This window comes from Muscardinus avellanarius, assembly GCF_963383645.1.
Source record: "Muscardinus avellanarius genome assembly, chromosome: 6".
In the NCBI taxonomy this organism is placed as follows: domain Eukaryota; kingdom Metazoa; phylum Chordata; class Mammalia; order Rodentia; family Gliridae; genus Muscardinus; species Muscardinus avellanarius.
In genome coordinates this window covers 83,783,148-83,810,967 of record NC_137791.1, presented here as the reverse complement: position 1 = coordinate 83,810,967, position 27,820 = coordinate 83,783,148, and the positions used below count along the sequence as shown (strand labels likewise).

Here is a 27,820-nt window from a genome sequence, read left to right as displayed (position 1 = left end):
CTTACTCACTTTCTTCTGTTTTTATACAAAAATGCTTATGAAATAATAGCCTTGTGTAGAGCCCTATATTTTTAGTTAGTACACTGGTAACACAGAACGTTCTGTGTTACAATGGTGAGCTGGGTGTGGTTGCTCATTTTTTTTAATCCCATTACTTGGGAGGCTGAGACAGGAGGATCAGGTTTGTGACCAGACTCAGCTACCTAGTGAGGCCCTTCACAATGTAGTGAGACCCTGTTTCAAAATAAAGATAATAAATAGGGCCAGGGGTGTATCTTAGAAGTAGAATGCCCCTGGGTTCAATTCCTGGTATTGAAAAAAAATACAATGGTGATATATTATCACTGTAGTAATAAACATGAGCTTTGTAATGAGATAATCCCATGTGAACATTGGCAAATGACAAAAACTTCTCTTTGCCTTGGTTTCTTTGTTCATAAAATGGGAACAATCACATTCCCCAGACGACTGTGAGGATGAATGAGATGCTGTTTATGAAGTACTTAGAACTCTGCAATATGTCCAGTAAACTTTCAATTCATAGTGCACTAAGGTACCATGCCAGATGACAGTTACATTGGGCAAGGTGAGTAGAGGAAAGTTAGTAGACAGAACATAATTATGAAAAGGTCCATAAGATCTTCTAATATAGTACTGATGTTATTCTTTTAAATAGATGCTAAGTACCCAGAAGTCTATTTATTTTTATTATTTATTTGGTGGTACTGGGGTTTCTGGAAACCCTTCTACCTCCGGGCAACACTCCCAGACCTATTTTATATTATTTTTATTTGGAAACAGGGTCTCTTAAGCCAGCGCGGCTGGCTTTGAACCTACACGATCCTCTGTCTCAGCCTCCCAAGCCCGGGAATTGAAAGTGTGTGCCACCACGCCCGGCTTTATTTTTATTTTTAAGATGTTCATATCTTAGGAAGCTGTTATACTACTTACTATAAATCATAGTCATTGGGTTTTTTTGCAAACATTTTAAGTCATTTTTTTTTTTTTTGGTAGTGGGGATTGAACCCAGGAACATTCTACCTCTGCGCTACACCCCCAGCCCTATTTTTTATTCTTTATTCTGAAACAGGGTCTTACTTAGTTGCAGAGGGCCTCACTAAGTAGCTGAGGCTGGCTGCAAACTTGAGATCCTCCTGCCCAGCTGGTTTTAAAGCATTTAATGTAAGTACATTTATTTAAAACTTTCACATCAGATACTGCAGGAACTAAATTCTACTCAGTATCATGTTTGTGCTAGTTCACACTGGTATATGCTTTCTAACTATTTAGTCAGTACTAATTTTAGGTATATGTTCTTATGTTGTGCTGAATTATATGGACTGAAAATGGCCCAGTAGGCTGTTATTATGAGTAAGCCCCTCTTATCAACATAATTGTTTAATAATCATCTTGTACCTGGCATCCAGAATAAACATTTTCTGACATTTTACCACTTTAGGCTTTTTTTTAAATAAAGAAAATAAGACACTGCAGATAAACTTTACTTGGTCCTTTATCTCCAGTATGATCCCCTGCTACCATCCTGCAGTCAACCATTCTCAATTGATTTAGTGCCTCTCCTTCTTCTGTATATTTAGGCATTGTAATTATGAATTAAGCACAGTATTATTTTATTAGTTTTTAAAGTGTACTTACGTGATACACATTATAGTAATCATTGTATAATCTGCTTTTCTAAGGCATTCTTTTATATCAACCTAAGTTAATAGTTTTAACTACTATTTATTAATTCTATGAATAGTGTGCTTTATTTTCCATCTTATTGCTGAATGAGTATTTTGTACATCAAAATGAATACTTGTCTAGTTAGAAAAAATCCAGTGGCATTTAATTAAATTAATTAATTAATTAATTAATTTTTATGTGTGGTATTAGGAATGGAACCCAGAGGCTTTCTACCTCTGGTCTACACTCTCAGACCTATTTTATATTTTATTTGGAAACAGGGCCTCACTAAGTTGCTGAGAGCCTTACTAAGTAGCTGAGGCTGACTTCTAACCTGCACAATCCTCCTGTTTCAGCCTCTCAAGTACTGGGTTTATAAACATGCACCACCACGCCCAGCTCCAATGGCTTTTTAATACATGAACTTGAGCACTGAGTTCATAATTTCACATAACTTTTTTTTTTTTTTCAGTACTGGGGATGAAACCCAGGGGCACTGTACCTCCGAGCTACACCTCCAGCTCTATATTTTAGCTGAGGCTGTCTGCGAACTCCGCTTCCCAAATGCTGGGATTCCAAGTGTGCACCACCACAATGGGCTCATAACCTTTCATTAATTGCTGATACTTGTTTGTAACTCTAGGAAATAGATATTGTAAATATTTAATAGACTTTGCCACTTTTTTCTTCTGAATTATTCATCAGTATAAATGTGTGTGTGTGTGTGTGTGTGTGTGTGTGTGTGTGTGTGTGTGTGTTGTGTGTTTACTGGTTATTGAACCCAGGAGCATTCTACCTCCAAGCTATACCCTCAGCCCTATTTTATTTTTATTTGGAAACAGGGCCTTACTAAGTTGCTGAGAGCCTCACTAAGTTGTTGAGGCTGTCTACAAACCTGTAATACTCCTGTCTCAAGCTTCAAAAGTACTGGGAGCCCTGTTTTAGTTTTAGTTTTTATTAATTAATTAATTTATTTATTTTTGGTGGTGCTGGGGGTGGAACGCAGGAGCTTTCTATCTCCGGGCTATACTCCCAGACCTTTTTTCTATTTTATTTGGAAATAGGATCTCACTAAGTTGCTGAGAGATTACAAGTATGTGGCACCACTCCCGGCTAGTTTTTATTTTTTTAATAGAGTCTTCCTAGGTTGCTGAGGGTCTCACTACTTAAGTTGCTAAGGTTGTCCTCGAACCTCTGATCCCCCTGCATCAGCCTCCCAAGTACTGGGATTTTAGGCATGCCCCACCAGGCCTGGATCAGTTATAAACTTCTGAAAGTTATTTTTATTTCCAATCATCCTAGACTATTGCCCAATTAATGATTTTAGACTTGAGACAGTGCTTTTATTTTCATATCATGACCATATACTAAAGTTTTGTTTAAGTAATATGACTAAAAAAATCATGTCAAGTCTTGGCTTAAGAAAATGGGACCTTTCAAGTTGGAGTAATACCTTTAAAAGAATTGTATTGACTATTTTTAGATTCACTTATAAGGTTTCTTTTTTGTGACTTTAGGGGTGCCAAACATAGCCTTCTTCAGAGTAAAATAGTGTGTGTACATAAAACTTATACATTTCCAAGGAAATAGCCTGGGAGTACTTTCTCGTGGCCAAATTGTCAGTAAGCATTTTGTAGAAAACATGTGATACCACATGACTGATTGCAATTAGTCTGTCTGTATATCATAATGATATCCTCACTCCTCCATCCCATACCACCATTAGAAAAACTTTGCCAAATGTAGCAACTATTTTAGCATATGGCTCAAAGTGTTTGAGGGCAAAAATCATGTATAGTTGTCCTTCAGTATCTGAGGGAGACTGGCTCCAGGACTCCTATGCAGGTAACAAAATCTGCAGATGCTCAAGTTCCTTTTATAAAATGATGTAGCATTTGCACGTATTCTACACACATCCTCCTATATGTTTAAAGCATCCCTAGATTACTTATAATACTTAATGTAGTGCAAATTCTATGTATACAATTGTTATGCTCTATTGTTTAGGGAATAATAACAGAAAAAATAAAGTTTGGGCATATTCAATTTGGACACAAACATTATAGGCTTAACTACATAGTGCTTTTTCGTGCATGTGGTACTGGGGATTGATCCCTGGGAATTCCATCTCTGAGCTATGTCCCAAGCCCTTTTTGTTTTTTGTTTGAAGATGGGGTCTTTCTTGGTTGCTCAGAGTCTCATTAAATTGCTGAAGTCAGACTGAAGCCTCTTAAGTACTGAGATTCCAGGCATGCACCATCATGCCTGGCTACATAATACCTTAAATACACAATTTTGAGCTCTATGGTTATGGAGAAATATTGGCACCCACCTGCCCAATTTCTATGAAAAACATGTCTTTTGCATAATTTACAATTTTAAGCCTGGTTTTTGAAATATAAGAGAGCAATCGAAAGACCAGGCTTGAATCCACAGAAAGACTCTGTGTAAAATTTCCCCCCCACTTTTGTCTCATATTCTTTCTGGCTCTTGGAAGGCGGGGTATCTTATTGTCCTTAGCATGCCTCTGTAGTCAGTTAATCATATCACAGACAAGAGGAAAGAAAATAAAAATGAGATTTGCTATGGTGGTATGAACCCTGCTGTGACTTGTCTGTTCCTGAACTGAGATACACTTATTATACACTTATTATTAACACACCTATTATTCAGTCTTTCTTTACACTGCATTCTGATTTCTAGAGTATAAATATTCATCCTACTTTCTCCAACTTCATCTCACATATTTCATCTCACATATTATGTAATCTGGTGAATGTAGATACTTTTTGGGTGAACTTGAGAAATTCTGGAATGCTCAAGAATTTTCAAATGAGTAATGATTATATCATAATACAGCTCATAAGGTACTAGAGCCCACAGTAGGGATTCCTTTTCAGAGAAAAGGAAAGCAAAGTAGACAAAGAAAGGAACACTTTATCTGTGTAATCTGGAGGAGAGGACAGCTTGACAGAGGTCTGGGAGATAGATGATATATATGTATCTATATATGTTTGTTTGTATGTATGTATGTATGTATGTATGTATGTTTGTATGTATGTATGTACGTACGTACAGCATAGCAAATCATCAAAGAGCATCCATTCTCAAGAATGGTATTTCAGAAGTACCAGATCTACCTAACATTTGTGAAACTATCTGCATTTACCTTAATATTATATAATTATTATATTTTTCTTCATTTACTTGATTTGGATATCCTGATTCCTCAAAGCATATGAAAGAATTCAGAAAAGTTGGAGTTTGAAAAGACTTCCCAGGTTAGCTGAATGTGCACTTCCTTTTCCACTGGCAATTCTGTTTTTTATTTTTAATTTAAATTTACCAATCATGGGTCTTTGAATAGATAGATGAGGGGCCATAAATTATTTTCAAAACTTCCCAACCTAGCATGGTATATCTGATTATCTTATTCTCAGAAAGGCCAACTGCCCATAAATGAAATAATGCACTGGAAGTTATAGAAATTTCAGCTTAATAAGAAGGAAAACCAATTGTTCATAGTAGAGTCAGCCTCTTAAAAAGATAAAATGTTAGCTGGGTGTGGTGGCGCACACTTGTAATCTCAGCATTTGGGAGACTGAGACAGGAGGATCACAGTTTGTGGACAGCCTCATCTACTTAGTGAGGCCCTCTGCAGCTCAGTGAAACCCTGTTTCAAAATATAGAATAAAAAATTGGGCTGGGTATGTAGCTTGGAGATAGAATGCCCCTGGGTTCCATCCCCAGTACTGCAAATAAATAAATAAATAAATAAATAAATAAATAAATAAATAAATAAATAAACATAAATGTTGCAAAAAAGTATAGTCCAGGGAATCAAAGTTTCAAATATTTTTTTTTTTGTGATTGGCAAGACTGGCTATGACTGAATGTCAGATTTTTCATACATGATGGAAAAATTTAAAAATTAGATTGATGAAATCTCTTTCATTGATTACATTATTTCATCTTGCTTTTTTCCTTTGAATGTTGTTTTGATGTACATTTAGAGGCATAAAAGGAACAATTTTTTTTAAAAAATCAGAAATTTTCTTAAAATTAAAATATTTCAGCAAAATACATTTTAAGATGTAATGTGATTGCCAAAAGAATATGATTCTATTACAGAAATTTTAGAAATAATTGAAAACTAAAATTTAGAAATAATTTAATATAACTGTGATGTTATATGTTATTTTTTAGACTTTTTGACATGTATATCTTTACATATTATCAGCTGATCAGAAAGCATAATTTTGTAATTTTTTACATAAAAGTAAAATATAATATATAAATTATTTTATACATACTTAACTTTCTACTATCTATGAATATGAGATTATTTTATTTTCTGCTATTTTTGGAAATGGACTCACCCATTTTTTATTCATTCACCTTATATATCTATTTATAGTACCCAAAATATTATATAAATTTTCATTATTTAAAATGACTTCAATTTAGTTTCTAACACTTCTGATGTTCAGAGCATTTAAAATAAACCCAACTGTACTTATATCCACACATCCTCCTTGGCTTTATTGATCTTTTTTCAGCATGACCTATCAGCATTATATTTTGCTGTGCTCATGGAGAAACAGCATTCACAACACATACACTGAGATGCACACAAAAGTACATCAAATTATATAGTAATTTTCATTGTGTCAGTTGAGACTCTACTACCTAATGGTTGATTATTCTTCAATTTGTTGCTTTTTATGGAAATGTACATGAAATAATTATTCATGAACTAAAAAGGAACCAGAAAATGTCAGTTTTCTTAAGTATCAGCAAGAATTTTCTTGAAAATAACACTTCCATAACTGTATAAAAAGTAGACAAATACTCTTTACTTTCCTAAAGAGAGATTTAGGATTCATAACACATTTAATAACCAGTAATGAAATAGTGATAGAAGTCAAGATACAGAATTCTCAAAAAGTTCTAAAACAGAAATTTTAAAATAATTACATTTAAAAAATTATACATCCCAGCTAGAACTGGTGGCACAAACTTGTAATCCCAGCATTTGGGAGGCTGAGAGAGGAGAATTGTGGTTCATGGACAGCCTCAACTACTTATCGAGGCCCTTTGCAACTCAGTGAGACCCTGTTTCAAAATAAAGAATAAAAAAAAATGGCGGGGGTGTAGCTCAGAGGTAGAATGCCCCCTGGGTTCCATCCCCAGTACTGCAAAAATAAAAATTAAAATTAAAAAATATGTATCACATTTTGAAAAATGAAACATAAATAAAAATACTGTATTATTTAAAGATATATTAGACTGCTAAGCCATCTCTTGAAGTTGTTCATTTCATAAAAATTTAGCTGAGCAGCCAAGCATCTTATCTAAACAGGATTAAACATATTAAACAATGTTGAACAGTTTCAGTGATGTTTTTAAGAGAAGTCACAAGAAGTTTGCTGGACAGAGCAAAATTTTCCTAAACTTCTGTATATTTGCATGCCCTAAGAAATAGTAAAACATCTAAAACCACAGAAGGAAAATAGAACTTACCTAAACATTTTAATCCTGAATAATGAAGAGATCCTTTATTCTGCCTGCCCAACTGCTTGGAGATTTCCACTCAAATGAATGTCTCTTATGTGTTATATGTTTCTATGAATGAGCTGAAGTCAGAGGAGGAAATCCCATGTAATTAAAACCTAACTTGTTAAACAAGTCTGAAGGAATCAACTCGAATCAATAGTGTGACTTGTGGAGCATAATCAGAAACAGACAGGGAGTTTCATAAATCAGTAAGAATTTTATTTATTCTGGTAAATTGAGATTAAACACGATTTCAGGTGACAGGTATTTTGTAAAAAAAATCTATGGCTATTTCTCATAGTCAGGAACAGGAGATAAATTTAAAAGGTTATGATGAGATAACTTTGTAAGAAGTAATGAATGCTTAGGAATTAGAACTTGTAATAGAATTTCACTGAGTGTTTAAAGATGATTGTTGTCTTAGCCTTTCCACTAACTAGTTGTGTAACCTAAAAAGGAAAATGTTCCTCCTTGGGTCTCATGTATCTCTGAGAAAATAGGAAGCGGAATCGGGGTCTGAGAGGACTATTTCAACTCTAAAGCTCTATGACTTTATTGTATAGATCATGGATAGCTAATGACTAGAGAATTTACTCCAAGACTTCAATTTGAAGTGTTTAATTACTCAGCCATTTTTTGTTTGTACATAATATGCATTCTAGACAACAGGCGCAAGAATAAGTTGTTCCTCTTTATCCTTCTCAAATAAATTTTTAGACTGTAACTGGATATAGTGGTGGATGCATATAATCCCAGTATTTGGGAGGCTGAGACAGGAGGATCCCAGGTTCAAGGTCAGCCTCAACAACTTGGCAAGACTCTCAGAAACTTAGCAAGACTCTGTTTCAAAAAAATAAGAAAAAATAAAATAGGGCTAGAGTTATAGAGACAGAATGACTCTGAATTCAATTTCTAGTACCACATATACACACAAGAGAACTATGTATTTCCTATCTAATAACCTATAATTGGTCTCAATTTCCAGCACCACATACACACACAAGAAATTTATGTATCTACTGCCTGATAACCTATAGTTGGCCTTTTCAGTGGAAATAATAAAATAATTTCTTTGGTGGTACTGGATGTGGAACCCAGAGGCTTTCTACCTCCGGGCTATACTCCCAGACCTATTTTATACTTTATTTGGAAACAACGTCTCACTAAGTTGCTGAGAGCCTCACTAAGTAGCTGAGGCTGGCTTCGAACCTGTGTCATCCTCCTGTCTCAGCCTCCCAAGCGCTGGGATTACAAGCATGCATCACCATGCCTGGCTTAAAATGATATTTTAAAAAATTTGAGCATTACCTAAACAAAACATTTTCATTTAGCATGTTAACTTCAAGTACTTTCATATGTACAAATATTTTTCATAGTTATATTTTATCATAATATACAACTTTGTGTTATGCCCTTTTCATAAATGTTATTTCATGAATATATCACAATTACTAATTTTTATTTCTATTAGCTGAATATTTAGAATTTTTGTTTTGATATAATTTCTAACACTGGTTGTGTTGTAATTAACAATTTTAATGGCATCATTATACTATACTGAATGAATTCATAATAAAATATTGAAACCATTTTCTTTTTTTTTTTTTGGTGGTACTGGGGTTCCTGGAAGCCCTTCTTCCTCCGGGCTACACTCCCAGACCTATTTTATATTTTTGAAACAGGGTCTCTTACGCCAGCACGGCTGGCTTCGAACCTGCGCGATCCTCCTGTCTCCGCCTCCCAAGCGTGGGGATTACAAGCGTGCGCCACCACGCCCGGCTGAAACTATTTTCTAATGTAAAGTATTTAAACATTTTCTACTTTTTTTCTTATAGATGATTCATTTTAATGTCAGCCTTATGAACATAAATTTTCTTTTTAGTCCTATTTTTGAATTTTTACTTAGAATATGCAGAACCCAAAATTAAATATCTTAATGCCTTTAAATATTTTTTTATTGAATTAATTTTTCTAGGATTTGAAGTTTTATCTTATGTTGTTTGCTTATTTGTTTCCAGGACTTTCTCCCAATGAGAAAGTTTCTTTCTCCTACATTTTTACATTTCTGTAGTACTCAGAAAAAGCCATTTTACCAAGTTGGTGTTTAGTCAATATATATAGTTTGACTGTCCAATAACTTAATAAATTAGTGCAGATCTATATTGCTAATACTATTCACAACAGAACCCAAGAATGAGTCAGAAAAGTAGCATGAGGAAAATTGATTTCGGTCTGAAAGTGACTTCCTGCATCTGTGATGAGCTCAACATAGAAAGGGAGGTGGGGCTGAAATTGCAGTTTGTGAAACAAAGAAATTATTCATAATAGGAATGAGTTAAAAGATGTTGACTCTTAATCTTCCGATCCTTAGGGAGTGGCAGCATAGTTCTTAACATATTCTACTTTTAAGGAGCAGACATTGCAAGAATAAGGAATATAGAATTACATATGAAAAATATGAAAAACCTCTTTTCCCCTGTTATAGACTTGATTTTACCCCCTCTAGTTGTAAAATCCTAAAACCAAAGTAACCTGACCAAGGAGGACTAACAGAAATGGCTTTCAAAAAGAGTAGAGATCATTTTTTATGATTATTAGCACATTTAATTGTATAAAATAATAGGCTTTATTGTGACATTAATACATGCGTATAATATGCTTTTTGTGCTTTTATTGGTGCATTATAGTCTCACATCATAATGTAAATCATGTGCCTCCCCTCTCCAATTACCTCCTTTCAAATACAGATTACCCATATTGATGTTGGTATATATTCACATGTATATGCATACTCTATGATAGCATTTCTATTAATGAACCTAAGTCTTCCTCCACTTCCACCCTTATATCCCTGGCTCCCCTGAGGTTTCTCCTTATCATCTGGTGAAATAAACCATGCAGCCTAAGAACTATTTACTATTCCTAAAACAGAGAAATTTTTAAATAATTACATTTAAAACTCATACCTTGCATTTTGAAAAATGAAACATAAAAATAATACTTCCCTATTTAAAAATATATTACAATGCTAAGCCATCTCTTAAGGTATGTTCATTTCATAAAAATGTAGTTAAGCAGCCAAGAACCTTATCTAAGTGGGATTAGACATGATATTTAAACAATATCAAACAGTTTCAGTGTTGTTATGCCTGCCAAGGGAGAGGAAGAGAGATCATGATAAAAAGAATATCTCCAAATCACGGATTCCTAAACTCTGGATTCTTGGGTAATGTCTATTAAAAGACTAGGTTTTAAAGGAAATATGAATCATTTAATGGAATCTGTCACAACAATATAAGTAAAATAAAATAAAAACAATAAGAAAGCAGATGATCTAAGTAGGTGTGGACCAGTGGTGTTTTCTTTGATTCTGGAGTGTATTTAGTCACCAACTCCTGAGCAGAACAGTCATACGGCTATGAGTGGTGATGAATTAGTTAGAAACTCCCTCACAGTTATTGTAAAGATAGAAAAATAGGGATAATGGAGGCCCCCATAATTTGAGAACTGTAAAGTATTATGTAATTATAAGTATTTAGGACTTATGGGAAGATGGCAACCAAGGGACACAGCACATTCCAGTTCTGCTGACACCTGATTTCCTTTGCCTTAAAAACAGCATTCTTGGCCAGGTGTGGTGGCGCACGCTTGTAATCCCCACGCTTGGGAGGCGGAGATAGGAGGATCACACAGGTTCGAAGCCAGCCTCGCTGGCTTAAGAGACCCTGTTTCCAAATAAAAAATATAAAAATAGGTCTGGGAGTATAGCCTGGAGGTAGAAGGGTTCCATTTCCAGTACTACCAAAAACAAAACAAAACAAAACAAATACATTCTTATCACCAGGTGTGCTGGCGCATGCTTGTAATCCCAGCATTCAGGAGGTGGAGAGCAGAGGATCGTGGTTCATGGACAGCCTTAGCTACTTAGCCAGGGCCTTCACAACTCAGTGAGACCCTGTTTCAAAGAAAAATAAAAAAGACTAAAAAATAGGACAAGGGGTGTAGCTCAGAATTTGGAAGGCCCCTGGGTTCCATCCCCAGTATTGCAAACAAACAAACAAACAAACAAACAAACAACATTATTCTTACAAAAGCCAGGAAATATCATAACTATAACAAGAACACGATAAGTAAAAGCTGGAAGGAAAAAAGTGATCAGAGAGCAGAAAAAAACCCACCTGCCTTGTGGCCACAGGCCATGTGGCAGTACCACCTTGCATCACTGAACCCAACTCCAGAGACAAAGAGGAAAACAACCAAGGACTTGCAGTAGGCAGCTGCATATTAACAGGATTGTAAATCATCAGTTCCTCCTGTACAAGTACTAGCTACAATTGGCAACAGTGGTGGCCAAGGTCACCACACCCTCCAGACATCCAGAGTGGTGCTCAACACCGTAAGTGAAGCTGCTGTCCCTGTGGAAGAATGCCCAGGGTGGCACCCACAGCGTGATAAACTCCCTGGGTCTGAGACTTTGTGATTCAACCTGGTGAAGGTGAGGATGGAGTCTGCTGTTGGACATAGCAAAGGTTCAGACAGACAGGCTCTGCATCAATGGAAAGCATGGAGGGAGACCTATGGTAGTTGCAACTAGTAGGATATCCAGGATTATCACAGACCACCCAATCATGGTGAATGGGGAGAAGTCAGACCAACCCAGCCCTGGCTGTGCAGAAAAAAGACTCTTACATTGAGTTTGTTCTCAGAGGCACCCATCACCTATGCCGGTAGGAAGAGACCAAGACTCCACATCTGTGGAAAGCATGGAGGGTAACCTGCACTTAACACTAGATCCAGCCCCATTGATAGCAACCATCTGCATAGACTGAGAAAGACTCAGAGAACCAGGCTTCTAGTAGGAAAAGTGCCGGTGACACTTGGTATCTACACAGAGAGAGACTGCAGAGGCCCAGTCTGCTGAATATTCATAAATTTGTAGGGTCGCATTATTTTCTTATTGTTGTTGTTTTATTGTTTTGTTTCTTGTGGTTTTTTTTTGGTGTGAGTGTGTATGCTTGTTTGTTTGCTCTATTCCCAACCCTTCTCTCAAGCTTCTTTACTTGTACATAGATACTCTCTTCTTTTTATCCCCTTTTCTTTTTTCTTTTTTCTTCTTTTTTCTCTCTTTTCTCTTCTTCATCTTGTAGTAAATCCACTTCATATCACTATACTAAAAACTCTACAATGGTTACTAGACTACTGCTACATATGCACTATCTCCAATCTCTACTATATATTTCCTTACCAAAATCATACTCTCATTCTATTTGATTCTATTTGTGGAATATTCATATATTTGTAGGGTTGCATTATTTTCTTGTTGTTTTGTTTCTCTGTTTCTTGGTGTTTTTTTTTTTTTTTTGGTGTGAGTGTGTATGCTTGTTTGTTTGCTCTACTCCCAACACCTCTCTCAAGCTTCTTTTCTTGTACATAGATACTCTCTTCTCTTTATCCCCTTTTCTTTTTTCTTTTTTATCTCTCTTTTCTTTGTCTTGTAGTAAATCTGCTTCATATCACTATACAAAAACTCTATAATGTTTACTAGAATACTGGTATATATTCAATATCTCTAATCTGTACTATATATTTCCTTACCAAAATCATACTCTCATTCTATTTGATTCCATCTGTGGCTTTACCCTGTTCTTGCATTTACAACCTCACTTCCCTCCTCACTCAGCCTTCACTGTTGAGTACAATACAACTTACCCTTGGATATACCAGCTGACACCTAGAGACTGAGAGATTTACCAAAAGCAACAGATACAAACTTATGAAATCATGAGAAGGAGGAATAAAAAGGCAGCAATGAGTTCCCACAACAGCACAATAACAGAACCTGACAACAGAGAATTGCAGAGATCTCCAGAAGGTCAAATGAGAAATGCAGTTGTAGAAATAATATAGGACTTCCAAAAAGAATTTAGAGAAAGAGTATGAAAGAAATAAAGGATGCAATCATTAAAGTAAAGGCATAAATTTACACTGTAAGCAATTGGTTGGACCACATGGAGAACAGAATCTTACTCCTAGAAGATGATCACTTCAAAAATGAACAAAGAGTATGTAACTTAGAAAAAGCAATTCAACAGCATTAATTGGACATTAAAAAATATGGGTCAATTTTAAAAGAGTTAACCTAAGAATAATTGGCATAGAAGAGGGAATAGAAGGTGAAACAAAAGGGATCAGTAATCTTCTCCAAAAAATATCAAAAAATTTCTCAAACATAGAGCAAGAGGTTGATACACAGGGACAGGAAACTTAAAGAACCCCCTTTAGACAAGAGCAGAGAAAAAGTTCACCATGCCACAGAATAGTCAAACTGACCAATATAAAAGCCAAGGAGAGAATCTTAAAGACAACAAAAACAAAAGACCAAGTGACATTCTGAAACAAACCAATTAGAATCACTCCAGACTTCCCAAACCAAGTCATGCAAGCCAGAAGAGCTTGGAGTAATATTCCAAACTCTGACAGAAAACAATTTACAGCTCCAAATTTTCTACTCAGCAAAACTATCTCTCCAATTAGATGAGAAAATAAAAATCTTCCACAACAAACAGAAGCTAAAGAAATTTATGTCTTCCAAATAAGCACTAGAGAAAATACTCAAAGAGATTAATTTCAAAGAAGAAATAAGTAATATACAGTACAGAGAAACAATAATTTCTATCCAGTAGACAACTAAGCAAAGAAGAATAAACACTACTTCATTCAGAAGTTAAGTCTCAATATGTTAACAACTAAAAACCACCTCTCAATATTCACTCTGAATATAAATGGCCTCAATTCCCCAATAAAAACACATAAGGTGGCAAAATTGATTATAAACCAGAATCCATTTATCTGCTGCCTGCAAGAAACAGACTTATAAGTTAAAGATAGTCACAAACTAAAGGTAAAGGGCTGGAGCAAGTTAATCCATGTCAATAGAACTCAAAGACAAGCAAGAGTAGCAACTATGACATCAGACAAGTTAGAATTCAAGTCCAAGCTTATTGGAAAAGACAAAGCAGGTCATTTTCTACTGGTTTAAGGAAAGATACAGCAAGAGGAAATAACAATAATCAACATTTATGCCCCAACATAGGTAAAGCTACTTTTATAAAACAAACTATTTTTAATATTAAGTCACACATAAGTCCTAATACAATAATACTTGGAGACTTCAGTATCCCTCCCATAATGTTAGACCAATCTTCCAGACAAAAGGTCAGTAAAGATGCCTCAGACCTAAAGAACACCATCAACCAAATGGACTTATTAGACACATATAGAATATTCCACCCCACTACAGCAGAGTTCACATTTTTCTCAGCTACTCATGGAACCTTCTCCAAAATAGATCACATTCTGGGACAAAAAGTGAGCACTAGCAAATTCAAAAAATGTGACATACTTCCTTGTGTCTTTTCATATTATAATGGAACGAAACTAGAAATCAACTATAAGAAACCCAGAGAAACCACATAAACATGTGGATACTGAACACCACACTGCTGAAAGAAGAATGGGTCATAGAAGACATAAAGGGTTAAATAAAAAATTTCTAGAAACAAATGAAAATAGAGATACAACATATCAAGACCTCCAGGACACTTCGAAGGCAGCATTAAGAGGAAAATTTATAGCACGGAGTGCCTACTTAAGAAGAACAGAAAATCAATAATCAAATAAATCAAATAAATAACCTAATGACACACCTCAAAACCCTAGAAAAACAGGAAAAGTCTAAGCCCAAAGGCAGTAAATGGCAGAAAATTATTAAAATCATAAATCAATGAAGTAGAGAATAAAAAACAATACAGAGAGCAAAACCAAAAGTTTTTTTCTCAAAAAATTAACAAGATAAAAAAACCAGTACCCAAATTAATGAAAAAAAAGAGAGAATCAATCCAGATTATAAAGATAAGAGATGAAAAGGAGATATTACCACTGACAGTGTAGAAATACAGAGGATTATCAGGAACTAGTTTGAAAATCAAGACTCCAACAAAATGAAAAATCTAGAATAAATTGACAACTTTCTAGATAAATACAACCTGCCTAAATAGTGTCAAGAAGATATAGAAAATTTAAATCAACCAATAGCAATCAAAAGGATTGAAACAGCAATAAATACCTGCCATCAAAGAAAAGCCCAGGACCAGATGGTTTCCCAAGTGAATTTTATAAAACCTTTATAGAAGAGCTCATCCTGATACTCCTCAATCTATTTCATGAAATAGAAAGAAACAGGACTCTCCCAAATACAATCATGAAGCCAATATCACATTAATACCAAAACAAAATAAAGACAGCTCAAGGAAGGAAAACTACAGGCCTCTTCCTTTGATGAACTTGGATGCAAAACTGCTAAACAAAATACTAGTAACATGCATTCAAAACCACATCAAGGAAATTATACACTATGATCAGGTAGGGTTCATCCCAAGAATGCAAGGCTGATTCCACATTACTAAAAATCAATCCATGTAATTCATCACATAAACAGAACCAAAGACAAAAATCACATGATCATTTCAATAGACACTGAAGCAACATTTGACAAAACCCAACATCTATTTATGCTAAAAGCACTGCAGAGAATTAGAATAGAAGGAACATACCTCAACATCAAAAAGGTAATCTACAATAGGTCCACAGCCAACATCATATTAAGTGGGGAAAAACTGTGAGAATTCCCTCTAAAAACAAGAACAAGATAAGGATGTCCATTATCACCACTTCTCTTCAATATAGTACTTGAGACTCTAGCCAGAGCAATAAGGCAAGAAAAGGAAACCAACAGAGTGCAAGTAGGTAAAGAAGAATTCAAACTTTCACTGTCTGCAGATGACATGATACTAAGAAAATACAACAAACTCAACCAAAAGGCTTATAGAACTGGTCAATAAATTCAACAGTGTCTGCATAAAAAATCAATCTTAAAAAATCAAAAGCTTTTCTGTATGCCAACCATTAATCCACTGAAAAAGAAATCCAGTAAATACTTCCACTCAGGATTTGCCACAATAAATAAAATACTTAGGAACATAGTTAACCAAGGAGGTGAAAGACCTCTACAAAGAAAATTATAAAACATTGAAAAAAGAATCAAAGGAGACCTCAGAAGATGGAAAGAGCTTCCATATTCATGGATAGGCAGAATAAATATCATCAAAATGTCCATACTTCCAAAAGTGATCTACAAATTCAAAGCACTACCCATTAAATTAACAAGGTCATTTCTTGCAGAACTAGAAAAATCAGTCCTTAAATTCATTTGGAACAACAAAAAACCCAGATTAGCCAAAGTAGTTCTCAGCAACAAAAACCATGCAAGAGGAATCACAATACCTGGCTTTATACTCTACTACAAAGCCATAGTAATAAAAACAGCATGGTACTGGCACAGAAACAGATACACAGACCAATGAAGCAGAGTAGAAGACTCAGAAACAAATCCCCACACTTATAGCCAATTTATTTTTGACAAAGAGGCCAAAAAAAAACCACTGGAAAAAAAGATAGCCTGTTCAATAAATGGTGTTGGCAAAACTGGTTAACCATATGCAGTAGAAGGGAAATAAGCCCCACTTTCTCATCCTGCACAAGAGTCAATTCAAAATGGATCAAAGACTTTGAAATTAGAGACCCTGATTCTCCTTTAAAAGGGCATAGGTCCAACACTGCAACACATAGGCATAGGTTAAAAACTTTCTCAACAAGACCTCAAATGCACAAGAAACTAAAATGCAGATCAATACATTGGATTACATTAAACTCAAGAGCTTCTGTACAGCAAAGGAAACTATCAAGAACCTAAACCTAGAGCCAAAAGAATGAGAGAAGATTTTTGCAACCTACTCTTTCAATCGAAGACTAATATCTAGACTAAACAGAGAACTCAAGAGACTCAGCACTAAGAAACAAATAACCCAATCAAAAAATGGGCAAGTGAACTAAATAGACACTTCATGAAAGAAGAAATTTAAATGGCCAATAAATGCATGAAAAAATGCTCAACACCATTAAAAATCAAAGAGATAGAAATCAAAACTACTCTGAGATTTCACCTAACTCCAACTAGAATGGCAATCATTCAAAACACAAAGAAAAACAACAAATGCTGGTGAGAATGTGAAGAGGAAACTCTCATACATTGTTGGTGGGACTGCAAATTAGTGCAAACACTTTAGAAAACTATATGGAGAATACTTAGAAGAAGGGGAACGAACTTACTATTTGATCCATCAATATCACTTCTGGGTGTCTACCCAAAAGAATGGAAACCACACTACCAAACTAATGCATGCATATCTATGTTCATAGCTGCACAATTCACAATTGCCAAACTACAGAAGCAGCCAAGATGTCCATCAACAGATGAATTGATACAAAACTATGGGATATGTACATAATGGAATTTACTCAGCCATAAAGGAAAACACAATGACATCATTTACTGGGAAATGGATGGAACTGGAGGACATTATGCTAAATGAGCTAATCAGTCACAAAAAATAAGAAATTGGATACTCTCCCTAAGATGCAAATCTAGGGAGAAAATGGGTCATAGGAGGAACTCTAGATGATGAAGGAGATACTATAGTTGAGCAAATAAGTTGACCTAACTGAGGGGATGGCGAAGAGGGAAATTTTCTAATGTTCATTATGTACATTAACAAACATATCAAAGTCAATCACTAAGCCAAACATGAGAAGGAGGGAAAGGGAGGTAATGGGGTAGGAATTGGGTAAGGGCTAATTGGATGATGTGTGCATGTATACTTCCACCATCTTGTACTCAATTAAAATGTATGACTACAATGCATCAATAAAAAATTAAATAAGCCCTGGGCCGGACCGCGTGTAGCACGCCAGACCCCTGGAGAAACCAGGCCCAGTAAGACCCTGGGTCCCGGGCAGGAGTCGGGCGGGGCACGCTAGACCCCGGAACAGCTGGGGCCCAGGTCGCAGGACTCTGGGCCCCAGGCGGAGTAGTGTGGAGCACACTGGACCCACGGGGAAACCGACCTAGTCACAGTGCTACTGAGTGCCTGATCCCACTACCTCCTCAAACCACATATACTGTCTTCTCTTATAAAAAAAAAAAAAAAGGAAAATAAAAAGAAAAAGGAAAAGGAAAAATATCGGAGAGGGGTTAAGAAAGCTGTGGCGGATACCAGGACACTGGAGATGCAGACAAAACTTATCCAAATGCTCTGGAACTTATGGAAAAATTCCCCATGAAGGAGGACTACTGTTTCTCTATATTGTTAAGAATCTTGGACATCACCTGTAAGAAGAGAGTTTAGCGGAGACCAAGGAGAAAGTCGGTGTTGAAAGTGGTCTCCGTGATGGCAGTGGAGACTTGTATTCAGGAGAAGCAGAAATCGGATCTTACCAACCTTATTTTTTTGGAGAAATTACACCAAATGTAGAATGTTACCATCACGCATGCTTAGGAACACTGGACAACATTCAGAGTGGAAAAGAAGCTTGGGAAGGATTTGAAATGGTGGAGGCAGTGGCAATGGCAGTGGCCAGTACTCAGGGGAGGCAGAGATCTGATGCATTACACCTGGAACCTTTGAAATAATAACCCCAGAGGCAGAATGTTACCACCACGCACCCTCGAGAACATGGGACAATTGGTTGGGCGAAGAGGGTGCTTGGATTGGAGCCTGCCAAGGGGTGAGGCCGGTGACGGACACAGCAAAGCTGGGGTTATAGCCTGCCATGAGGCAAGGCCGGTGCTGGAGCCTCCGAGGCCGGCATCGGAGCCTGATAGGTGGCAAGGCTGCTATTGGGGCCTCCAATGCTGGGATTGGAGTCTGCCGAGGGGTTAGGTCGGTGCTGGGGCCAGCGAGGCCTGGATCGGAACCTGCCTTGAGGCTAGGCTGGTGTTGGGCCCTCCGAGGCCGGGATCGGAGCCTGCCAAGGGGTTAGGCTGGAGCCAGGACCAGCAGCCGGCATTGGAGCCTTCTGTGAGGCAAGGCCACTACTGAGGCCTCCAAGGCCGGATTGGAGCCTGCCAAGGGGTAAGGCCGATGCCGGGGCCAACGGCTGGCATCGGAGCCTGCCTTGAGGCAAGGCCACTACTGGGGCCTCCGAGACCAGGATCGGAGCCAGCTGAGGGGTTAGGCTGGTGTCGGGGCCAGCGAGACCAGAATCGGGGCCTCCCATGAGGCAAGGCCGCTGCTTGAGCCAGCAAGGTCTGGATCAGTCCACTGGGTAGCCAGGCCACTACTGGGCCCGTCGAGAGTGGGATCAGTACTTGCAACGTAGCATGCACAGAGAAATATTGCACAAAATAAAAATCAGATGCTTCCCCTAATCGGTAAAAAACTAGGAGGAAAGGGGCAACAGGAAGAGGTCAAGCTATAGAAAGGGCCCTATAGTGAAGCAACTAAGGTGACCAATCAGAGGGTATGGAATAGGGGAGGATGGAGCCTCTTTAAAACACTGGAAGTACATAAACAAAATCCCCCTTCCCATTCCCCTTTCCCCCTCCCAACAATGAGTGTCCAGATTAACCATGCTATATTCATACTAATGGCAATTTTGATGATATTTATTCTGCCTATTTAAGAGAAAGTGAGATCTTCCTATCTTCCAAGGTCTTCAATTTTTTCTTTAGTGTTTTATAATTTTTATGATAAGTGCAGGATAGGGAGTAATTGGGATATAAAAGAGACTCCAGATAATGGAAGAGAAACTTCAGTGGATCCAGGAAGGAGATCTAAGGGCTATACTCCCAGACCTATTTTATATTTTATTTAGAAATAGGGTCTCAATAAGTTGCTGAGAGCCTCACTAAGTAGCTGAGGCTGGCTTTGAACCTGTGTGATCCTCCTTTCTCAGCCTCCTAAGCACGGGGATTACAAGTGTGCTCTACCATGCCTGGCTAAAACCAGTAGTGTTCTGAGTTGGCATGGTGGTAGAGGTGAATGCATAGCCCAGAGTGATGATTCATGTGTTTGAAAGGTATGGGCTGATAAGCACATGGGGATTAGAGTTACATGAATTGCCTCAAACATGCAGGTAGATAATGAAAAATTGAGGCTAGTTAACACAATAGAAAAAGCTGAGCATGAGATCCAGATTCTTTTGGGTATATCATTGAGATGCCCTCATCTTATATATATAGTGGGTGAGCAAGAAGAGTAATTTACAAATCACATACTAGACAGAGTGGATGTCCTGCAATGATGCTTGAATGCCCAACTGATATAGGTTTGTTATTACAAAATCAGGGCTCCAGTTGGAAGACCTGAGACCTGACACAAGTGATGTGTACTTGATGTCTTAAAGGTTTTGACTCTGCAGGCTTCTTTTGAACTTTCTGACCTTGTAGAAGTGGCTCTATTGTTTCTCTTAATAGCTATCACTCTGAAAAGACCACCGAGGGCTTTTCTCCACAAGGCAATAGTTGTATTTTTCAGGAGCTAAGTGCATGTACTTTTCTGGACATACAGCCAATTATCCATGTTATGCCACAGCATAAATAGCTGGTATAACTTGTTGTGGGAATGACTCCTAGAAGTCTAGAAAACATGATGGACCATATTGAGCAAGGCTGAAATGCCAGTATTACAGACTCAGAAAAGTGGCTCAGAAAAGTGGGCATGTTAAAATTGTATATTATTTAAAGCCAAATAATATTAAAATTATTTCTAATTTTCACTAGAAAATTATATTCTTTGAGAAGATACAGATAATAAATCATTAATCAAGATCATCAGAGGTGATGAAGAGAGGGTCATTGGTAGGGAATCAAAATGTCCCACTTTGCTTGGGATTATCCAAGTTTTAAAATGAAAATCTAGCATCCTATAGACCCTCTAGGCTAATTGGTCCCTGGTATAACTGGTTACATAAGAGCATTATCACCCAGTGCTGGCATGATGGTAACATAATTGACAGGGTCATAGTGGGAGAGATGGAGGCAGACTTACTAACCATAATCTAACTAATGCCTTCATAGAATGTGTAACCTGTCATCAATAGAGGCAAATTCTGCACTTACTGGATACTATTCCTCAAGGAGATCAATTGGTCAATAGCTAGTTTACTACATTGGGCACCTTTAATCCTAGAAGGACCAGATATATATATATATTTTTTTTTTCAAATATGGGTTTGTCTTATATGCCCAGAGAGACTTCACTAGCAGCACTATTTGGGCTATTGTGAACATCCTGAATAGATTCCTTGTCACAAAGAGTAGTCTTGGTTTCCTGACAGTTCTTTGATATCTTGTTTCATTGTGATTATTATTAAGATACTCTTTGTAGTCCTGCTCATTTAGAAGTGTAGTGGGAATGATTGATAATGCAATCTATCTTGTTTTTGGCTTGTAGAGACAAAATCCAGAGAAACGACAGCTTTTGTTTGTTTTCTTTTGCTATTAAGTACATTCTGTTAAGTTATGACTAAGTGCAATTTGAGTGTGATATGAGTTGATTTGTTTTTTTCCAGTGTCATGCCTTTTATACTTATCTTTTTAACTTAAAGGAGTTCTTGACCAATAATAAGACCTTGAGTTGCATTTTAAGATATGAATTTAGCAAAGAAAGAATAAAAATCTCTACTTAGAGATGATTCTTGCTCAGTTTTATGAATGTGTCAGAACTTTTTCTAATAGCATGATGATAGCAAAAATGATAAAATTTAAGAAATTTCATTATAATCTTCATAAAGTCAGACACAATACTTTATGTATTGACTTGAAGATATGAGATGATTAAAGCAGTTATATTTTTGAAAAATATATTGATAGTGTGCATTGTTAGGGCTTTAGAACCCATGGTATGAATTCCCAGGGTGAATGCTCTTCTTAATACCTAAGGGTATTAACCATTAATATACTAAGGGTTTCTTTTAAGAACATAAACCACAACTCTGTCAAAAACAGGGTTTCACTAGAAGAAGGAGTCTAAATGTTGTGGACTTCAATTAAATATTGGAATAAAAATCTTGTTTTTGCTTTTAAATGCTTTAAATAAAACAAACTATATCTCTTTAGAACAGAGTTATTGAACCATTATGAATATGATATAGCAAACCTCCCTTAAGGGAAGAGATTTATTTACTGAGATTTATTTACTAAGGTCCCAATTGCTCTGGCAGTGAATGTGTGTTTGGAGAAAAAAATACAGATAACTAAATAATTAGCAAGAAAACATAAGGATCAAATTATAGAAAAAAGATGATGAAAATTATATTAGAGAAATACAATTTTATTGTGCCAACATATGCGAATTGTTTCAACAGATACAATAAAAGACAAAAAATTTTCTAATGGTTTTAAAAAGAAAGCCCAAGCCGGGCGTGGTGGCGCACGCTTGTAATCCTAGCGCTTGGGAGGCAGAGACAGAATTGTGCAGGTTCGAAGCCAGCCTTGCTGGCTTAAGAGACCTTGTTTCCAAACAAAATATAAAATAGGTCTGGGAGTGTAGCCCAGAGATAGAAGGTTCCATTCCTATTACTATTACCACCACCAAAAAAAAAAAAAAAGAAAAAAAAGAAAAAGAAAAAGAAAAAAAGAAAAAAAAGCCCAAGACTAGTGGCAGAGTGCTTTCCTAGCATGCATGATACTGTAGGTTTTATACTCAGTACACAGAAAGAAGGAAAAAAGAAAGAAGGAAAGAAAGAAAGAAGGAAAGAAAGAAAGAGAAAGAACAAAAGAAAGAAAGAAAGAAAATAGTAAAAATAAGAAAAAAAATAAAAAGAAAATCCAGTTATCAGATACCTACACATTATCAATTAACCAGGATAGAAGTTAATTGCATTGATAAGTACAGAAACATGCAACTATTTAGACTAGGCAACTTAGCCAGGCGTGCTGGCTCAGGCTTGTAATCCCAGCTCTTGGGACGCTGAGACAGGAGGATCACACAGGTTCGAAGCCAGCCTCAGCTACTTAGTGAGGCTCTCAGCAATTTAGTGAGACCCTGTTTCCAAATAAAATATAAAATAGGTCTGGGAGTATAACCTGGAGGTAGAAAGCCTCTGGATTCCACCCCCAGCACTAACAACAACAACAAAAAAAAGTAAAGAAAAAGAAAAAGAAAAAAAAGAAATATGCAACTATTTAAAAACTGAGAAAAATAATGTAACATATGCATAAGGTATAAAAGTGATTGTGTTATGTGAAACTGCTAAAATACTTAATTTCAAAAAATAACTATGAAAAATATAAATAATTAAAATTGATTAAAAAAGCAGAACAATAAGTAATCATAGAAATAATGGTAAACACTATATCCAAAAATCTTCTGAAAAATCTCTTCAATCATAATGTTTCAAGATAATTAGGTCCTACGTTTTGACTATTCCTAAATATAAAATATGAAAAACCCCTAGAATCCGACTACTTTCTACCCCCTCACTTGCACTGCCCTGGCCAAACATAATATATCTCACATGGATTGTTGAAGCAACAAGTAGCTGGTTTCCTGCTTTTTCTCCTGTTTCCTTTGCCTTATTTTATGTTCTGCTTTTTCTGCTCAAAATACGATGAGGGGGTGAACCAGACAGATATCTAGGGGTATAGTGTTTCATGTAGCAGAATAACAATGAATTAAATTTTATATTTTAATTTTTTGTGCTTTTATTGATGCATTATAGTCTCACATCATAATGTAAATTATGTTTACAATGACATACATGTACATGCTCTTGGTGCTTTCCTCACCATTTTTCTCTTTCCCAATACAGAGTACCCAGATTGATGTTGGTGTATATTTACATGTATACATAATCTGTGGTAGTATTTCTATTAATGAACCTAAGTCTTTCTCCATACCTACCCTTAGACCTCCTCCCTGGCTCCTCTGAGGTTTCTCCTCACCATTTGGAGTCTCTCTTGTATCCCAATTACTCCTCTCCTGCACATATTAAAGAAAATATATGGCCCTTTATTTTGTGATTGGCTAATTTCACTTAACATAATGTTCTCCAGGTCCTTCTATTTTCTTGCAAATGATGTAATTTTATTTTTTATTGCTGAGTAGAATTCCATTGTGTGTATTTCCCATAATTTTGTAATCCATTAATCTGTTGATGGACACCTAGGTTGATTTTATAGTTTGGCTATTGTGAATTGTGCTGCTATGAACATGGGTATGTATATATTACTGTAGTTCTCTGGTTTCAACCTCTTTGGAAAGATAACCAGTAGAGATATGGTCATATGGTGGATCCATTTCCAGTTTTTTATTAAATAATCTCTATAGTGGCTGGACTAGTTTTCAATCCCACCAAAAATGTAGAAGAGTGCCTATTTCTCCACAGCTTCACCAACATGTATTGTTTGACTTCTTGATGATTGCCATTCTGATTGGGGCTAGATCAAATCTCAGTGTAGTTTTGATTTGCATTTCCCTGATTGCAATTATGTTGAACATTTTTCAGTGTATATATTGGCCATTTGTATCTTCTCTTTTGTGAAATGTCTATTCAACTCAGTTGCCCAATTCTTGATTGGGTTATTTGTTCTTCTAGTGTAAAGTTTTTAAAGTTCTTTGTATATTCTAGATATTAGACCTCTGTCAGAGGAATATCTGGTAAAGATCTCCCATTCTGTAGGCTTTATTTTTAGATGAAGTTTTGAAACCTTCTGACTAAGTCTATATGCTGTCTGACTAACTCTAATTAACTTTTCTTTTTTCCAAGAATTTTGGTTTTGACAAGTTTACTTTATATTACCATATATAATATTAATCATTTACTCCATTTATTTTGCTCATCACTACATGAGATAGGTATATGTTTCTAGTTTTCAATGAAGGGAACTGATACAGAATTTATATTAGTCAAGGTTTTCCAGATACAGAGATAATAGGATAGGGTGTGTATGTATATAGAAAGATATTTATTTTAAGGAATTAACTCATGTAATTATGGAGGGAGGTAAGTCCGAAATCTTAAGGGTAGGCCAGCAGACCAGGAAAGATCTACTGTTTTAGTTTGAGTCTGAAGGCCATCTGCTGGCAGAATTTTTTTTTTGGGGGGGGCGGGTATCAGTCTTTGGTTCTATTCAGGCCTTCAGCTGTTTGGAAGAGGCGCACTTATACTGTGGAAAGGAATCTATTAACTCAATCCATACATTTAAATGTTGCTATGGTTTGGGTGTGACCGCCAGATTTATGAGTTGAAAACTTAATCCCCAGAGTCATATGTTAATAGTATTTGGAAGTGGGGCTTTAGGAGATAATTAAGATAGGATGAGGTCATGAGGGTGGGGTCACAGTGATGGCATTAATGGCTTTATAAAAACAGGAAAGAAGATCTGAACTATCATGCTTGCTCTGTCTTGCCATGTGGCATTTTTCACTGTGTTATAATATAGAAAGCACATCCTTTAAACCGGCGCCAGTGCTGTACTCTTGGACATCTCAGCCACCAAAACCATGAGCTAAATAAAACTCTACTCAAACAGCTCAGTCTCAGGTTTTGACACATGTATGACAACACATGTCCACCAGTATAGTAATCATGTGGAGCAGGTTCAGTTTTACTTCCCTAAAAATTCTGTTGTACACCTCTGGCAGTCACTGCTTCTTTTACTTGTCTCTGTCATTTGCTTTTTCCAGAATTTATATAGTTGTAATCATTGTATGTAGTCTTTCCAGATGGGACTCTTTCACTCGGTAATATGCATATAGGGTTCCTCTGTCTTTTCTTTGTTTGACATCTCATTTGTTTTGAATGATGAGTAATATTTTATTGTCTGAATGTGCCAACACTTATTTATATCTATTTATCTACCAAAGGACAAAAGGACATCTTAGTTGCCTCTACATTTTGACAATTACAGCTGCTATCAGCATTTATGTGCAGGATTTTCTGTTGACATAAATTTTTGATTCATTTGTGTGAATACTAAGAAGATAAATATGGTAAAGAAACCATTTAGTTTAGTGAAAAACTGCCAAACTTTCATTCAAAGCATTTGCACCATTTTTTCTTTCTTCTGGTAGCTTTTTAGCACTTGAGAAATCTACAGGCCAAACAGGGATAACAAGATCATGTGCAAATCATATGCACTGGTGCATAAACTTAGGTAATACCACTGTGCACAACATATTCTCTGATTGTATTTGGCTAGTGACAGAGTCTAGAGCTCTGCTGAGCTAGAAAGCATTTATATTTATCTTATTACTTACATATTTAATTTTTCCTTCCATCAATATCAGTCTTTTCATCTCTTCTCTGTGCACAATTCTACAATTTCTTAAATGTATAAATCCCAACAGTATTAACCAGAGGTTAGTTCAGGTGGAAGAAGTTTCCAGTTAACTACTATTTGTTTTCCTACTTGGATGCACACAAGCTAGATGAAGATGCTATTTAGTAACACTCCTCCCACCACAAAAATGTCACAGAAACATTTGTGATTTTAGTGAATAAACAGCTGATGATATCTTTAGCTCATACTCTTTTGCCAGTTATATAGTTACTTTGATAATATTTGCCTGATTTAACATTAGTTGGTCTGGGAATTAGAATTCTGAGTTTTTAATTTCCTTTGAACTTGTTCTCTTTCAGATTTTTCTTATTTCTAGATAGGTTTGTATCCAGATTCCCTTCCTCACCGTCTAAAATCTTCAGATTAAAAATCTATAATATGGCCGGGCGTGGTGGCGCACGCTTGTAATCCCCGCGCTTGGGAGGCGCAGACAGGAGGATCGCGCAGGTTCGAAGCCAGCCGCACGCGCTGGCTTAGGAGACCCTGTTTCCAAATATAAAATGTAAAAAGAGGTCTGGGAGTGTAGCCCGGAGGTAGAAGGGCTTTCAGGAACCCCAGTACCACCAAAAAAAAAAAAAAATCTATAATATGGCTGGGCGTGGTGGCACGCGCTTGTAATCCCCGCTCTTGGGAGGCAGAGACAGGAGGATCACGCAGGTTCAAAGCCAGACACTCTGGCTTAAGAGACCCTGTTTCCAAATAAAAAAGTATAAAATAGGTCTGGGAGTATAGCCTGGAGGTAGAAGGGTTTCCAGGAACCCCAGTATCACCGGAAAAAAAAAATCTATATATGGAGAATTCTATTTTTGTGCTCTCCAACATGCCTGCATACTGCTGTTTCTTCTTTTCCATTTCTATTTTCTATTCATTTTGCAATAAATACTGAAACCTGCACCAAGCTGTCTATTGGTTTTAATTTTCCTATTCAACAAATACTAGTTGAATAGAGGAAAATGCACCCATAGCACCACTACAATTGTAATGTTGGCAACCCAGATGGGACAAGTGGCTCAATAATAAATTTTAAGTAATGATTTTCACGGGACCTTTGCTCTGGAGATTCATTGGGCAGCAGCAGCTTCAGCTACAGTTGTAAAGCAGCTTTTGCACCACTGTGTCTCCAAAAGTGAGTTCCACGTCATCTCGATGGTAGGTTCTTTCATGCCACTGCTCCTTAAAGGTCAGTACATCAGCGTGTTTCTCCCACCACCACTGTAGCAGCAGCTGTGACAGGTACTGAGCTGGGTGGGGGAAGACATGCTGACGAGTGGTCCTGCCCAGGACCGAGCCCTGCGAGGATTGCTATTAACCATTGCAGTGGCAGCCAGCAAGCTG

The 27,820-nt window shown here is 36.6% G+C and overlaps 1 protein-coding gene across 1 annotated transcript in view; it reads right to left on the bottom strand.

Moving 5' to 3' along the window:
• LOC308264104 (transmembrane protease serine 11D-like) overlaps positions 1–27,744 on the bottom strand; it is a gene marked incomplete at both ends in the record, with an annotated part of 78,952 nt that extends 51,208 nt beyond the window's left edge. Inside the window, one exon of the mRNA XM_080697235.1 lies at positions 27,674–27,744. Coding sequence (XP_080553361.1) covers positions 27,674–27,744 — 71 coding nt within the window. The remainder of the gene's footprint in view (positions 1–27,673) is intronic.
• Positions 27,745–27,820: the final 76 nt, after the last annotated feature.